The 14,536-nt window shown below is 44.8% G+C and overlaps 1 protein-coding gene across 1 annotated transcript; it reads right to left on the reverse strand.

The window, feature by feature from the left end:
* Positions 1-7,470: 7,470 nt before the first annotated feature.
* On the reverse strand, positions 7,471-9,263 carry LOC137417464 (uncharacterized). Its single transcript, XM_078779498.1, has 2 exons — positions 9,012-9,263; positions 7,471-8,765 (listed from the first exon to the last, which is right to left on the reverse strand). Exons 1-2 carry the CDS (start codon positions 9,021-9,023, stop codon positions 7,710-7,712), a joined length of 1,068 nt encoding a protein of 355 aa, XP_078635624.1. The 5' UTR covers positions 9,024-9,263; the 3' UTR covers positions 7,471-7,709.
* Between the last annotated feature and the right edge of the window lie 5,273 nt (positions 9,264-14,536).

The following is a 14,536-nucleotide window of genomic DNA, read 5'->3' on the forward strand; positions in this document are numbered from 1 at the left end:
CAGCTCTATTATGCACCCTGACCAGACCTACTGTGTACCAGGAAGGTCAATTTATGACAATCTATTTTTGATAAGGGATATTATTTCTTGTAAATAAGTACTTGCGTGCCAGTTTTGGGTTGTTGTTTCTTGACCAAACAAAGGCTTTTGATCGAGTTGATCACACATATTTATTTTCTGTTCTGAAGCGGATGGGTTTTGGCGAAACTTTCATTTCCTATGTCAAGCTGTTATACACTAACACCTTCTGCATGATGAAAGTAAACAACAGTTTATGTCCCCCTTTTCCTTTCCGACGGGGTATCCGGCAAGGCTGTCCCCTTTCTGGACGTCTGTATATAATTGCCCTTGAACCACTCTTAGTATCCATCAGGCAGCGAATAACTCAGGATGTGGGAGCCGTTTTTGGTTCAAGATTTGTGGTCACAGCTTATGCTGATGATGTATGCGTTCTGATTAAAGGCCCAAGTAGTGTTGCTGCAGTGCAGCGTTGCCTTAAAGATTACTCTGCGGCCTCTTCCGCCAAAGTAAATTGGAGCAAGAGTGTAGCCTTATGGTGCGGTTCAGATAACCTTTCTTTAACACTGCCACCGTCACTCCCACATAATTTAGAGTGGAAAACAGATGGGGTCAAATATCTTGGTGTCTATCTCGGCAACCAGGAAGTAGAAATGAAGAACTGGGAAGGAATGATTGAACAAATTACACACTGGTTGAAACGATGGGAAGGACTGCTGCGATCTGTTTCTTATAAAGGCCGCACTCTTGTTATAAATAACTTGATAGCAGCAAGATTATGGCATAAACTAATTGCCTTGCAGCCACCCAAGGAGTTGATGCCAGCCATCCAGCGGGTCTTGATTAATTTCTTTTGGAATGGATACCACTGGCTTCAGCCGCAAATACTGTACCATCCTCGGAAGGAGGGTGGACATGGAATTGTGGATGTGTCCACCCGGCTTATGGCTTTTCACCTACAGTCTGTGCAGCGTCTGTTGTATGCTGAAGAGCTGCCCTGGCGTCCATTTGCGGGTTTTTTGCTGCAACAAGCGGGAGGCCTGTGTTATGATAGGCACCTGTTCCTGGTGAACCTTGACCGTGCCAGTTTAGTTTCAATCCCAATTTTTATTACGGTTTGCTGAAAGTTTGGAAAGGTTTTGGGGTTCATCGTTGCCTTGAGGCTTATAATTGCCGGATGTTTATCCAAGAGCCTATTTTCTATAACGGGTTTTTTCCATGCATTCCTCATAGTCCGACTTTGATTAGGAAATTTACAAGGAGGAATTGGCAAAGTTTGTGACCTGAGGGATACATCTGGGACAAAATGGATGTCTGCTGGCAGGGTGGCGACCATTCTTGGTTTAAGATCTGCGCGTGTTGTCAGCCAAATTATACGCATCGTCAAGAGGAAGTTTAAGGAGTTAAATATTGGCTGGGAAGGTATAAACAATGTCGAGGATTTTCGGCTGTCCTTCCCTGAAATTAAGGTGCTCCCAGCTCTCCAGTCGAATGGTGAACTTGTATCTCCTTTTCATTTGGTAACAAAGGTGGGTATTCACAAGCTCCTTCGAGAAAACCAAGCATCACCCTTCGCCGGAGTGGCACAAGTGGCCTTGTGGTCAGAAAGGTTAGGGCCAGGGTCTCCTGCCACGCCACTGTGGCCTAATATGTACAATCTACCTATTTATGGGTTCCTAGCAGATATCCAGTGGAGATTAGCACATTGGGCTCTCCCGACGAACACCTTTGTTCATCACCTTGATAGCTCAGTACCGGTAGCATGCCCCTTCTGTGAACAGAAGGAGGATCTCTTTCATGCCTATGTGAAATGCAAAAGCCTAATACCTCTTTTCTCGATTCTCAAAAACCTTTTTGATCAGTTGTCTTTTCCTTTCACTTCACATTCTTTTATTTTTGGTGTACCTTTCAGACCCTCCTGCAAGGACTCTGGTGTTCTCCTAAACTTCTTTGTTGCTATAGCAAAATATGCAATATATAAATCAAGGAAAATTAAAATTGATAATGGCCATGGGTTTGATGTTGTTCCTATGTTTAATGGGCTGGTGTCTGCAAGAATAAGGTTAGAGTTTGATTATTATGTGGCGAATGAAAATGTCAAACTCTTTGAGTGCAAATGGTATATTAATGAAGCTTTATGTGTTGTGAATGAATCGAATTTGGTCTGTCTTTTTAAATAATTACATTAAGAACTGTTGTTTTTGTTTTTTTCTGTTTTTTCTCTCCTGTAAATTTTTGACGACCTGTTTGTTTTTGTGAAATAAATGGTGTTGCAAATTCAAAAATTCTCTCTCTCTATCTCTCTCTCTCTCTCTCCCGTCCCCTGCAGGCCGTTTGTGTTGGGTGTAGCGTCATGGCAGCTGTGAGCAACTGCTCTGTGTTGTGGTGAGTCCTTTGTGTGATTTTCTCCTCTCCTGCCCTCCCCGCCTCCTTTTCCATCCTGTGTACTTTGGCGTTTTGTTTTCATCCTTTCTACACCTTTGTCTTCGAGAGAGAGAGGATTGAGAGCGGACCCATTTTGGGTGCGGCCTACCGGCTTCGACGACGCTTTGTAAGCCTTTTTGTGCTTATAATGCACGTTTATTATTTATTTTAGTTTGATTTTTTTTTGGTTTGGTACCTACCTGTCCGGTTCGGACAAGTGGGGGGTGTTAATTCGCTGGGATGGCGAATACACGCTCTCGGTTAGAGGCGTTCGACAACTTAACAAGGAAGCATGCATTTGTGTGTGTTGCACCCGAAGGAACTTCCACCGAGGACATTGTTTTGTCGGTGGGGAAAATAATCGGTTGTGAGAATGTACGAGCAGCATCGAGAATGAATCAAAAAGTTGTTGTATTTGTGTCCGATGAAAAATTCGTTCACGATGTTGTTAGTGCAGGATTAACGACAGACAGGTCTCTTTGTCTTGGCGTTGCCTATGGACACTCCGCCGATGAGGGTCTTCATATCTAATGCTGCACCCCCATTTATAACCTGCGATCAGCTGAGGTCCAAACTGAATGTTCAAATCAGCTGAACCAAAATGAGTTCTTCAAAATGCCAAGAGGATTAGAACATCGTGGCTGCTTTCCGCCGCCGAAATCCAGCGCGGCTTGGGCGATTCTGCCCCTGTTTGGAGAACACCCAGCGAGGCCTTCATCGGGGCCGAGCGAGAAAGGCTTCCGCTACCGAAATCCAGCGCAGCTTGGGCTGTGGTGCTGATCGGGCAAATGTGGCGTGGTGCTGATGGGGCCCCCGCAGCCGTGATGCCCCCCCCCCACCCCCCCAGGATTTCCATGTTTTAAACGTTTCCCAGTGTGTACCCTGGATTTGGCGGGCATCCGGCCATAAAAAACATTGCCTCAAAAAGAGAACCATGACATTTACAACTACATATGGGCAGGGTACAGCCCGAAGTGGAGATCGGTTTCTGAGGTTTGGGACATGGAATGTAGGGACAATGACAGGGAGATCAGGAGAAGTGGTGGAAGTATTAGTCAGAAGAAGAGTGGACATATGTTGTGTGCAAGAGACGAGATGGAAGGGAAGTGGTGTGAGAATGGTGAAGTGTAGGCAGGGACAGAAATGCAAGTTTGTGTGGCAAGAGTGCTTGGAGGGCGTGAATGGTGTTGGTGTCCTGTTTTCTGAGGAGTTTGTAGACAGTGTGGTGAGTGTGACGAGAGTGAGTGATAGGTTGATGATGGTGAAAATGATGATTGGAAAGCTCTTGGTGAACGTCATCTCGGGATATGTTCCGCAGGTTGGTCGGAGCGATGAAGAGAAGGACAAGTTCTGGTGTGCGATAGAGAAGCTGATGGGAAACGTGAAAGATGAGGATGTTGATGTGGTAGGAGGAGAGCTAAATGGACATGTGGGAAGGAGTATGGATGGTTTTGAGGGAGTTCATGGGGGTTACGGATATGGTGTGAGAAATGGAGAAGGTGAAAGGATTTTGGAGTTTGCTGATGGAGCTGATTTGTTGATTTGTAATACTCAGTTCCAGAAAGAGGATAATAAGCTTGTTTACATACACGTCAGGTGGGTCGACGACAACCGTTGACTACCTGATGGTGCGTAGGCGAGATAGGGGGCACCTCCGGGACACAAAAGTGATCCCGGGGGAGGAGGCTGTTTCACAGCACCACTTGGTTGTCTGCGACATAAGGGTGAAAGGTGCGAGGAGAGCTCGGCGGGTGAAATACCAACCGAGAATGAAGGTGTGGAGGTTGAAAGAGGTGACAGTAAGGGAGGCATTAAAAGAGAGGCTGAGTAGGGTAGAGGATGATGTGGTTGAGCTTGAAAGTGGTTGGATGTCAATGAAAGATAGTCTGTTGGGAGCCGTTGGTGAGGTATGTGGATGGACAAAAGGACCACCGAGGCACTCGGAAACATGGTGGTGGGATGATGAAGTTGGAAAGAGGATTGACGAGAAGAGGAAGAAGTTCAAGGAGTGGCAGAAGGCGAAGGGTACGGGAGCAGAAACAGCAGAGCATGAAAGTTAGAAGGCTGCAAAGAAAGAGGTAGCAAAGGCGCAGGAGGCATGTAGGAAAATGTTCGGAGAACGCCTGGATTTGGAAGAGGGTCAGAGAGCAGTATTCAGGATGCAAAGCAGATAGCGAAAGAGAGGTGTGATGTGATGGGGTTGAGTTGCTTGAGGGATGAAGTGGGACAAATCGTTGTCGACCCAGATGGAATTAAAGGAAGATGGAAAAGATATATGGAAATGCTGTTGAATACAGAGAATGAATGGGATGGCAACATAGAGAGTAACCCAGTTTTAGGACCGGCAGAGAAGATAACTGAGAAGGAAGTTGAGGAAGCGATAAAAGCAATGAAGAGTAGAAAAGCAGGAGGGCCGACAGGAGTTGTGGGAGATATGTTGAAGGCAGCAGGAAGTTGGGGTGTGAAGAGAATGATAGAGATCTGTAATCTGGCTGTGAAAGAAGGCCGCATTCCAGTGGATTGGGAACTGAGTAACCCTCGTCCCTCTATACAAGGGGAAAGGTGACCCTCTAGAGTGTGGCTCGTACTGAGCGATAAAGTTATTGGAGCATGGAATGAAGGTATTGGAAAAGGTGTTGGAGAGGAGGATAAGGAAGAAAGTGAAGATCGACGAAATGCAGTTTGGATTTATGCCAGGAAAAGGAACGACAGACGCGCTTTTTATTGTAAGGCAGTTGCAGGAGAAGTACATGGAGAAGAGGAAGAAGTTGTTTCTTGGGATTGTTGATCTGGAGAAAGCATTCGATAGGGTTCCATGCAAAGTATTGACATGGGCAATGAGGAAGTTAGGAGTGGAGGAATGGTTGATCAGAGTAGTGATGGCAATGTACAAAAGAGCGCGCACAGCTGTAAGGACGAAGGACGGGAACAGTGGTGAGTTTGAGGTGAAGGTGGGAGTGCATCAGGGGTCTAGTAAGTCCACTACTAATTGTCGCTGTGATGGAGGTGCTGGCTCAGAACGTAAAGGAGGGTTTACCATGGGAGTTGTTGTATGCAGATGATCTGGTGTTGATTGCGGAAAGTATGGATGGACTGAAGGAAAAGATGAACAAGTGGAAGGAATGTATGGAGACAAAAAGTCTGAAGGTGAATATCGGAAAGACGAAGGTGATGGCAAGTGGTAAAGCATGTGGTGAGGTGGAAAGAACTGGGAAGTGGCCCTGTGCTGTGTGCAGGAAGGGTGTCGGAGTGAACTCCATTCAATGTACAAAGTGCGCTGAGTGGGTTCATCAAAAATGTAGTGGTCTGAGAGGGTCATTAACCAGTGTGGCAGCTACATTCAAAAGTAAGGTGTGAACAGAGGGAGCTGCACATGGAGGAAATGTTGAGTTGGATCTTGGAGATGGCGTGAAGCTGGAAGGTGTGAAACACATTTTGCTACCTCGGAGACATGCTGAATGGAGAAGGTGGATCAGACTCGGCAACGGTTGCTCGAGTGAGATGTGCATGGAAGAAGTTTCGGGAACTGAGTGGGGTGCTGATGAGGAGGGGAGTGTCGTTGAAGCTGAAGGGAAAGGTGTATGCTGCATTAGGGCGGGTCATACTCAGGTGCCAAAATCAATCTGAAGGAAATCCTAACATGAGGGGTGTCTATATTATGTGTTTTTTTATGGGGAATTCAAATATGAGTTTATTTTTTGGATAGGATAACTCTAACCTACATCAATTTGTATTTCTAAATTGCCAATTTTACCCTTTCGAACCCCTTTATAAGATATTAAAAGATATAAGGGAAATCATTCATATTGACACAGCCAAATCAAATGTACATATTTATTAACAGGTGAACTGTATGTATATCACTGGTTACAATTACAAAGATCAATCTCCTTGCTTCTTGAACTTTACCAAGTTGCACAAGTCCTGCTTTGACTCATTCTTGGACATCAGCCTCCTGCTGGTCTCCTGAGCCCTGATGCCTCCATCCCTCTTTTCCTGTGAGAAGTACTTAGCAGAAGCCTCAGTCACCATTTTAACAACCCTCTCAATGCTTTGTGTGTGGCAAAGCCAGTTGAGCACCTCCATGGGGGTGTTGATGAAGTTCTTCACCTCCGAGGTGCTTAGGGAGAGGGTGAGAGGTGGCTCTGACACACCTTCTGACCAGCTGATCAAGTTACCAATGCTGAAGCATCACAGTTGATGTCAGGTGTCTTTCTGGTCCTGACAGAGGAGTCCCCCAGCTGAGTGTCTGGGTCCCCCTCTCCCCTGATGGCCAGGATTCTCTCCACCCCCTCAGTCCTCTCCTTCTGATCCTCAGAGCACAGCAGTGTTTGGAGGATGGCTTCACTGTGGGCATACCAAGCAGATCTTCTCACAGTCGGCATCACAAGGTCCAGCACCTCCTTCCTCTGGGACTTGAGGCAGTCCAGCTGAAACAAGATGTGCCTAGGCCCTTCGATCCAGGAGTGCTTGACTTTCACGTTGAACCAACATGGATAATACACTCCAATGATGAATTCCACAATGAATTGCAGATTCTTCTGGTTCTTTCCTGTCAGTCCATGCTTTGACACCCAGAGCCTGAGAAGTCTGTTCGCTGTGGTGAGCCAGCGGCTGTGGTTTACTGGTCCAATCTCCACTAGAGCCAGCCTTGCAGGAAGCACTCCATCCCTGATTGCACAGACAATTTTATAGCCATAGTGTTGATCAGTTGAGAGATCTTCAATGGCCTTGTCAGACAGCTTGATCAGTGGAGGGCCAACAAAGATCCGGGTGAAGTTTGGATTGATATCCAAGTCTGTAGCAGAAGCAAGGAGCTTTCCTATTGGCCCGGAAAATGTGTTGTCTGACAGAGTAGGGCCATCAAGGTGAACAATGAGATGGTGCAGGGGAAGTTCACCAGTGTGCAGGTTGCACACGAACCAGACCAGCTTTCTCCCCAGGTGCAGCTCCAGCTTCCGCATTACTCCAGCTTTCACACCAGTGTTGACATTTGTTGAGTCTCCTCCAATGGCCCACAAGGTCTTATCAAAACCCCTCTCTTTCAGCCAGGCAAACAGGACCTTAGCAATCTGCTCCACATGTGACTCCTCTTTAGTTGCTTTCTCTGGGGTAAAGTGGAACAGATAGTAGCTACCAGGCTCACTAACAACAGTATCGTGTTCTTCCTTGATCTTTGCAGGAAAAGATTGGTCATTGCCCTCAGCTTCCATCATCACATTGGTCAGGTCAATCCGCCCATCAAAGAGGATGCAGGAGATCCCCCCCTACTCCCTGCACTTCTCATCAAACTCTTCCCCCAGCTCTGTCATCAACTTCTCCTGTGCTCTATTGACCTTGTTCTTATCAATCACTTTACTTGTATTGTCTTCTGTGATGATTCCTGCATCAATCAGAGCTGCAGTTGCTATCGCTGCAGTTGGCCTCAGCCCTATGCCATACCTTACACGAGCAAGGGAAATGTTTAGAATCTCATCATAGCTTTTCTGGACCTTTGCTGAAGCTGCAGGCTCAGTGTCAGTTTCAGGGAAGAGCTCAACTTCAGTGACAAAATCATCTTCAGCACCACTTCTCTCCAATTCCAGATCCTCATCACCATCTGACAAAAATCTCTCAACATCCTTCCTGGCTGCCTTCTCTGCTGCTGCAGCATTTTCCTCCTTGCTCCTTCTCCTTTTCTCTGCATTCTTTTTATTTTCCTGCCTTTCCAATGTCCTCACCTGTCTCTTGTGCTCTGGCAGATCAGGGCTCCCCATTTGGTGGGGTCCTTTACTTCCAACCTTCTCTTTCTGTCCCTTAATGTAGGCAAGATCTTTCACAGGAATCATTTTCTCTCTGCTGCAGGAACAGTTAATGTGGGCTTGGATCACACAGCCCTCACCCGCCTCACAGCCTCCCCCCTCACAACTGGTAATCTGACACTTGCAAGTCAAAATATCAAATAACTTGTCTAACTTGACAATGAACCTCTCTTTGGCATCAAGTTTGCCCTTCCCAAGAGAAAACCTCACTGCCTGATTCCAGACCTCCTTGAGCTTGGACATGATGGTCACCTTTTCATTGATAACAGGAGGCTTGAAAAGAGCATTAGCTTTGCTCCACTGACAAATCAGACCAGGGTAGATGTCAGACACGAGCTGGTCTACTGGGTAGTTCCTCCTGTCATCTTCACTTTGCTCCCTCAAGTAGATGCCATACCTCAGGATATCCCTCACAGTTGGCAGTTCAGACACCAACAGCTCCTGCCCAGTGCCAACAAGATTACTTAAATGAGAACTTGATTTCATCCTTGTTCTGACTTGAGCCATTTTTAGTAGTTCACACTGAAATAAAAACAATAATACGCAGGTAAGTATCCACTACAGACAGATATTAAGGTATTACACAGGTATTACAGAAAACCATCAAAATATTCACTTCACAGGTCACTATTTTCCTTCACATGTAACTCAGGGCTGGCAATAGGTAAGTACACAAATCAATTAACAAATATAATATAAAACAAGGTAATTTACATCTAAAATTATTATCTATTTGTTCCTCAGGTTCCTTATCAAAAACGTACTTACAGGCAATGCCATAAGAAGAGAAGAGAAGACGGATGGATAAGGATTGCCAACCTCCTCAACATCGAGCTTTCAGCAACAAGATGGCTACAACTGCCGTCCCAACAGGAAGTTACCAAAATAAAAGCCCGAACTTCAAAATAAAAAACTTCTCTTTTTTCCAGAAGAATAGCAATATAATCAAAAATTTAATAATAATCAACTGCAAATTGATGTAGGTTAGGGTTATCAGAATTTTTAAAAACCTCAGATTTGTGTTCTACACACCAAAATACGTAATATGAACACCCCTCTCGATTGATTTCAAAAAAAAAAAAAGTATGGCCCGCCCTAATGCTGCATGTATGAGAAGCGTTATGATTTATGGGAGCGAGACATGGGTAATGAACGTAGAGCAGCAACAAAGGTTGGAAAGGGTGGAAAAGCGAATGGTTCGATGGATGTGCGGAGTATCGTTGAGAGAGAGGGAGACAAATGATGAATTGCGAAAAATGATGGGAATAGAGCTTGTGATTGATGCTGTGAAGAGGAACAGGTTGAGATGGTTTGGTCATGTGTTGAGGAAGGATGAAAGTGACTGGTTGAGAAGAGTGATGGAAATGAATGTCGAAGGAAGTAGAGGACGGGGAAGACCGAGAAAGACTTGGCTAAAGATGGTGGAAGAAGAAATGCGGGCAAGGGGGTTAACAAGGAGAGATGCAGAAAATAGGGCAAGATGGAGAAGATTGTCATAGGGACCGCAAGGCTAACCCCCGCTCTAGCAGGGAAAATGGCTTTAAAATGCATGTTGTTGTGTTGTTGATCAGCTGATGTCCGTTTTGTCCCGATACGGAACAGTCGTGTCGAAAATCACAATGATTCCGCTCCAGTCTCACGATGAACGTGTGAAACACGTGATGAGCTTTAGACGGCAGGTGTATATGGTGCTTCCGGATCGAGGCGATGACACGGGGTTAAACATCACGTTTAAGGTAAAGGTGAACAACCATGAGTACCAGATGTATGCGTCATCGGCCTCATTAACATGTTTTCATTGCGGAGCTTTTGGCCATGTGAAAAGGTTTTGTCCGAAGGTATCATGTGTAAGGTGCGGTGAAGCAGGTCATAGTGACGCTGATTGTAAAAGAGATAACACCCTGGTCTCTAACGTACGAAACAAGGTAAATCGAAATACCGGAACGGTTCCTACCGCCACTCCCTCGCACAATAGGAGTAGGGATAATACTTCTGTTCGTGTTGGTGAAAACGACAACACCGCTGATTCGGTAAATAATGAAATAATCCCGGATAACCCACCTGTTGTGGCAGATGCTACGTGCAGTGAGGAGATGGAAGAAGATCCCATTGTGGTGACAAAAAAACGAAGAGCACCTGGTGCTTGTAACTCCAACATTACTTTGAAAAAGGTAGTGTTGGATAAAGACAGTGTGGGTGAAGATGCCCTGAAACGTCTTTCTCAGGTGTCCACAAGCTGTATTGACACCAGGGAGAAGGAACCTGAATTAATTAATTCTGAAACATTTTCGGGCAGCACCGAAAACTTGGGAGAAAAAGTAGGTGGCGAGACTAAAGATGATGGTGAGCTCATTAGTGAGCCGCCACCTTCACAACCTGCTGAGACCGAGCGGAATGGGAATGTTTCAGCCCCAAGCTCCTCTTTACCAATGCAGGATCTAAATCGTGACACTGGGTCGTCAACTGAGCCAGTGAACATCTCCCTACAGGAGGGTGAAGCCGATATTTCAGCTCCTGCTGAATGTCCTGGGTACCAGAGTGAAGATGACTCTACCATAGAACATTCCAGCAAATCTTCGGACTTGGCTGGAATAAAAATGGGGACGGTGCAGACTGATATATGTGACCCGGGCGGAGCTGTTTCTGATTTGTCAGAATCAGATGATGAAGTTGAGATGACTGAGTTGTCTCAATCTTCATCGTATCAGTCATCCATAGCCCCTCAACTTATTATTTATTTTCTAAATGACACCTACCAACAGCGAAATGTGATTGTAAAAGATCATTTTCCTGATTTAATTTCATTCATCCAGGCTGCAAAGGACATAATTAGGAGGCCGGATGAATTTCATTTATCAAGGTCGCTGTTTCATCGGCTTAGAAAGGCTGTTACAAAAGTAGGGAGCGAGATTTCCCAACAACCGCTCAAGCCTTTTGATAATCCATGAAAAAAATCACCTTTGGAACCTTAAATATGAACGGCGGAGGTGCAAGCCAAAACCGCCAGGTTCAGGTGAAAAGTTTATTTGAGCGCAAGAAAATTGATGTACTCTTACTCCAGGAAACCCATATAATTTAAAATGTGGAGTACGACTGGTGTCGCCTCTTTAAGGGACAATGTTTTTTTAGTAACATGTCTTCTTCTTCTGCTGGTGTAGCCTTTTTACTCAGACCAGGCCTAGTACCTGAGTCATGCCTCTTCCAGGAGGTGATTAAAGGCCGGTTTATTTCATTGGGACTGTTCATTAATAATTTTCGGTTTACACTATTCAACGTTTATGCACCAAGTGAGAGTGTGGAACGAAGAGCTTTCTTTTCATCTTTAATTCGACACATGCAGTCGATAGATCTCAATAATTGTATTTGCATGGGGGGTGACTTGAATTGCACCTTTAAACCCAGTATAGACCGAAATACAGCAGAACCTCATCCCGAAGGTAGTACTGATTTGTTAAATTACTTTTCGGCAGTGGGTGTGCTAGATGCATGGAGGCTACATTACCCCAACAAATCTGAGTATACTTGGGGACGATGTGCCAATGGGAGAATGACCTTCGCTAGACTTGACCGTTGGTACATAAACTCACAGTTCAGGAATGCGGTTATCTCTCCAAATCATTTTCCATCTTTGTTTTCTGATCATCATTTAGTTACCATGGGCCTCTTTTTCCCTCAACCCTTATGCAAAAGTGCATACTGGAAATTCAATACCAGTCTTCTCGAAGATGCTTTGTTTAAAGACGCCTTCCGTGCTTTTTGGGTCATCCAACTTTCAAAAAAGCCCTCTTTCTCTTCTTTAGCATTATGGTGGGATAACACAAAAGCTCAGATTAGAGTGTTTTGTCAGCAGTTTGTTTCAAATGAAACTGACGTAAAAAATATAACAATGGCTTGTTTAGAAGCTGATATTATACGGTTAGAGTGTAAACTGGCTAAAGATAATAACAGAAGAGACCACAGGTTATTGGTTGAAAAGAAGGCTCAACTGAGAGAGCTGATTCAGGAGAAAGCAGCAGGCCTGTTAATCAGATTAAGAATAAACAATTTAAAGGTATTAGACACCCCAAGTAAATCTTTCTTCCAAATGGATTTTGTAAATAAGTCACCCAAAACCCTTTTCTCTGTACAAGACTTTAGGGGAAACATGGTTGCCAACCCTGGAGATGTAAGGTTGTGCATTCGAGAGTTTTTTTTTCAAAAGTTTATGCAAAACAAAATGTTTGTGAGCAAACCATGAAATTTTTAACTTCTCACCTTTCATCCCTAACTGAGCCTCAGTGCCTGGGCCTGGATTCAACAATTACTTTGCCTGAGCTAACGCAGGCCCTAAGTGAAATGGACTCGGGGAAAGCTCCTGGGATTGACGGCCTACCGGCAGAATTTTTCTTGGCTTTTTGGGACCTTTTGGGCCCTGAATTATTGAATGTCCTGGAATTCCTTGGTGCTTGGAGAACTCCCACTAAGCTTCAGAAGAGCAGTGGTGTCGCTGATTCTAAAGACTGGAGATCTACGACAGATATAGAATTGGCGGCCGGTCTCGTTATTATGTACGGACTACAAAATATTGTCAAAAGTGTTGGCCAGTCAGTTGAAGATGGTAATCGGCGATCTAGTCCACCATGATCAGAATTACTGCATCCCAAACAGATCTATTTTTGATAATATTTTTTTGATCAGAGATTTCATGGAATGTGATTGCTTGGAAAAAGATTTTGGGATAATATTCCTTGATTTGGAAAGGGCTTTTGATAGTGTTGATCATGTTTTTATGTATGGTGTGCCAGAATCATGTGGCTTTGGTGTCAATTTTAGGGCCTACGTGACTTTGTTGTACAACAATATATTTAGTTTATTTAAAATAAATAACGAACTCAGCTCTCCGGTACAGGTTCAAAGAGGGGTGAGACAAGGATGCCCGGTTTCTGGGTTATTATTTTCCTTGGTAATGGAATCACTCCTAATTTTATTGAGGAAAAATATTTCAGGAGTGGCTGTATCCCCTGGGAGTCCTTCAGTAGATGTATCGGCTTATGCAGATGATGTCTGTGTGGTTGTTAAGAAGGAGAGTGATATCCCAGCACTTGTTGAATGTTTAAATCTTTTTTGCCTCGCTTCTTTTTTGAAGTGTAACTGGGACAAGAGTAAGGCCTTAGGGATTCCCTGTCTCAAGAACATTCCACCTGGAAGAGTGCTGGTACCACCTGTGCATCTACCAACAAAGTTAAAATGGGTGGAAGACGGAGTCAAATACCTTGGGGTTTTCCTGGGATCTCCACATTACGTCCTCAAAAATTGGGACGGGATTGTTGAGCATGTCAAAAAAAGACTGGGACTGTGGAAACGAGCTCTGCCCCACCTTTCCTACAAAGGCAGGGTTCTAGTGGTTAATAATTTGGTGGCTTCTTCCCTGTGGCATAGGTTTATCTGCCTTCAGCCGCCAGAGGCACTACTAATGGCAGTGCAGAGGCTACTGGTGGATTTTTTTGGAGTGGTCACCATTGGTTACTACCAAATATCATATGTAGCCCCTTGTCTGAAGGTGGCCAGGGACTGATCGACATAAAAAGTCGTATCATGGCTTTTCGGCTGTGTACCATACCGCAGTTGCTGTACAAGGAACGACTGCCAAGCCGACTTCTGGCCTATCACGTGCTGCGAAAAGCAAGCGGGCTCGGATACGGCCTTGAACTTTTCTTAGTCCAACTCTGACATGTCGACAAAACCTCATCTACTATCATTCTATCAGAGCCTTCTGAATGCCTGGCAAAGCCTTTCGACGAGTCGCCAGCAAGAAACCTATGTTACAAACATGTTTGTGGAAGAACCCCTTTTTTACAACCCGCTTTTTCCTGCAATTCCAAGAAGCCGAGGCTTTTATCAACACTTTATTACAGCAGGCATAATCAAAGTGTTGGACCTCCGCCATGATTCTGGTTGGGGGTGGAAGTCGGTGCAAGAGATAGCTGATATGACTGGAATATGGTCAAACAATAATCAGAAGAGTCCTAAAGGAAATAGTAAAGAAAAGCTTCCAACTTGGACTAAAATGGACCCAGGAAGTTTTGGTGACATCCAATGACTGGCAATTTCCTGGTTTATTGGTACAGCCTAGTCACGGAGACTTGCCCCCAAATAGTGAGGGACAAAACATTTTTCAGAAATGCAGTAGTAAAGACCTGTATCGTTTATGTACTGCAGTTCTGCTTGGGAACTCACCGTTAAATGGAGTGGCCAGGTGGAAAGGGCTAATGCCGGAAGGACTCCCATCTGAGCCTGCATGGGAATCAATATAC

Source organism: Myxine glutinosa, chromosome 6, assembly GCF_964187855.1.
Source record: "Myxine glutinosa chromosome 6, kmMyxGlut1.1, whole genome shotgun sequence".
Taxonomy (NCBI): Eukaryota; Metazoa; Chordata; class Myxini; order Myxiniformes; family Myxinidae; genus Myxine; species Myxine glutinosa.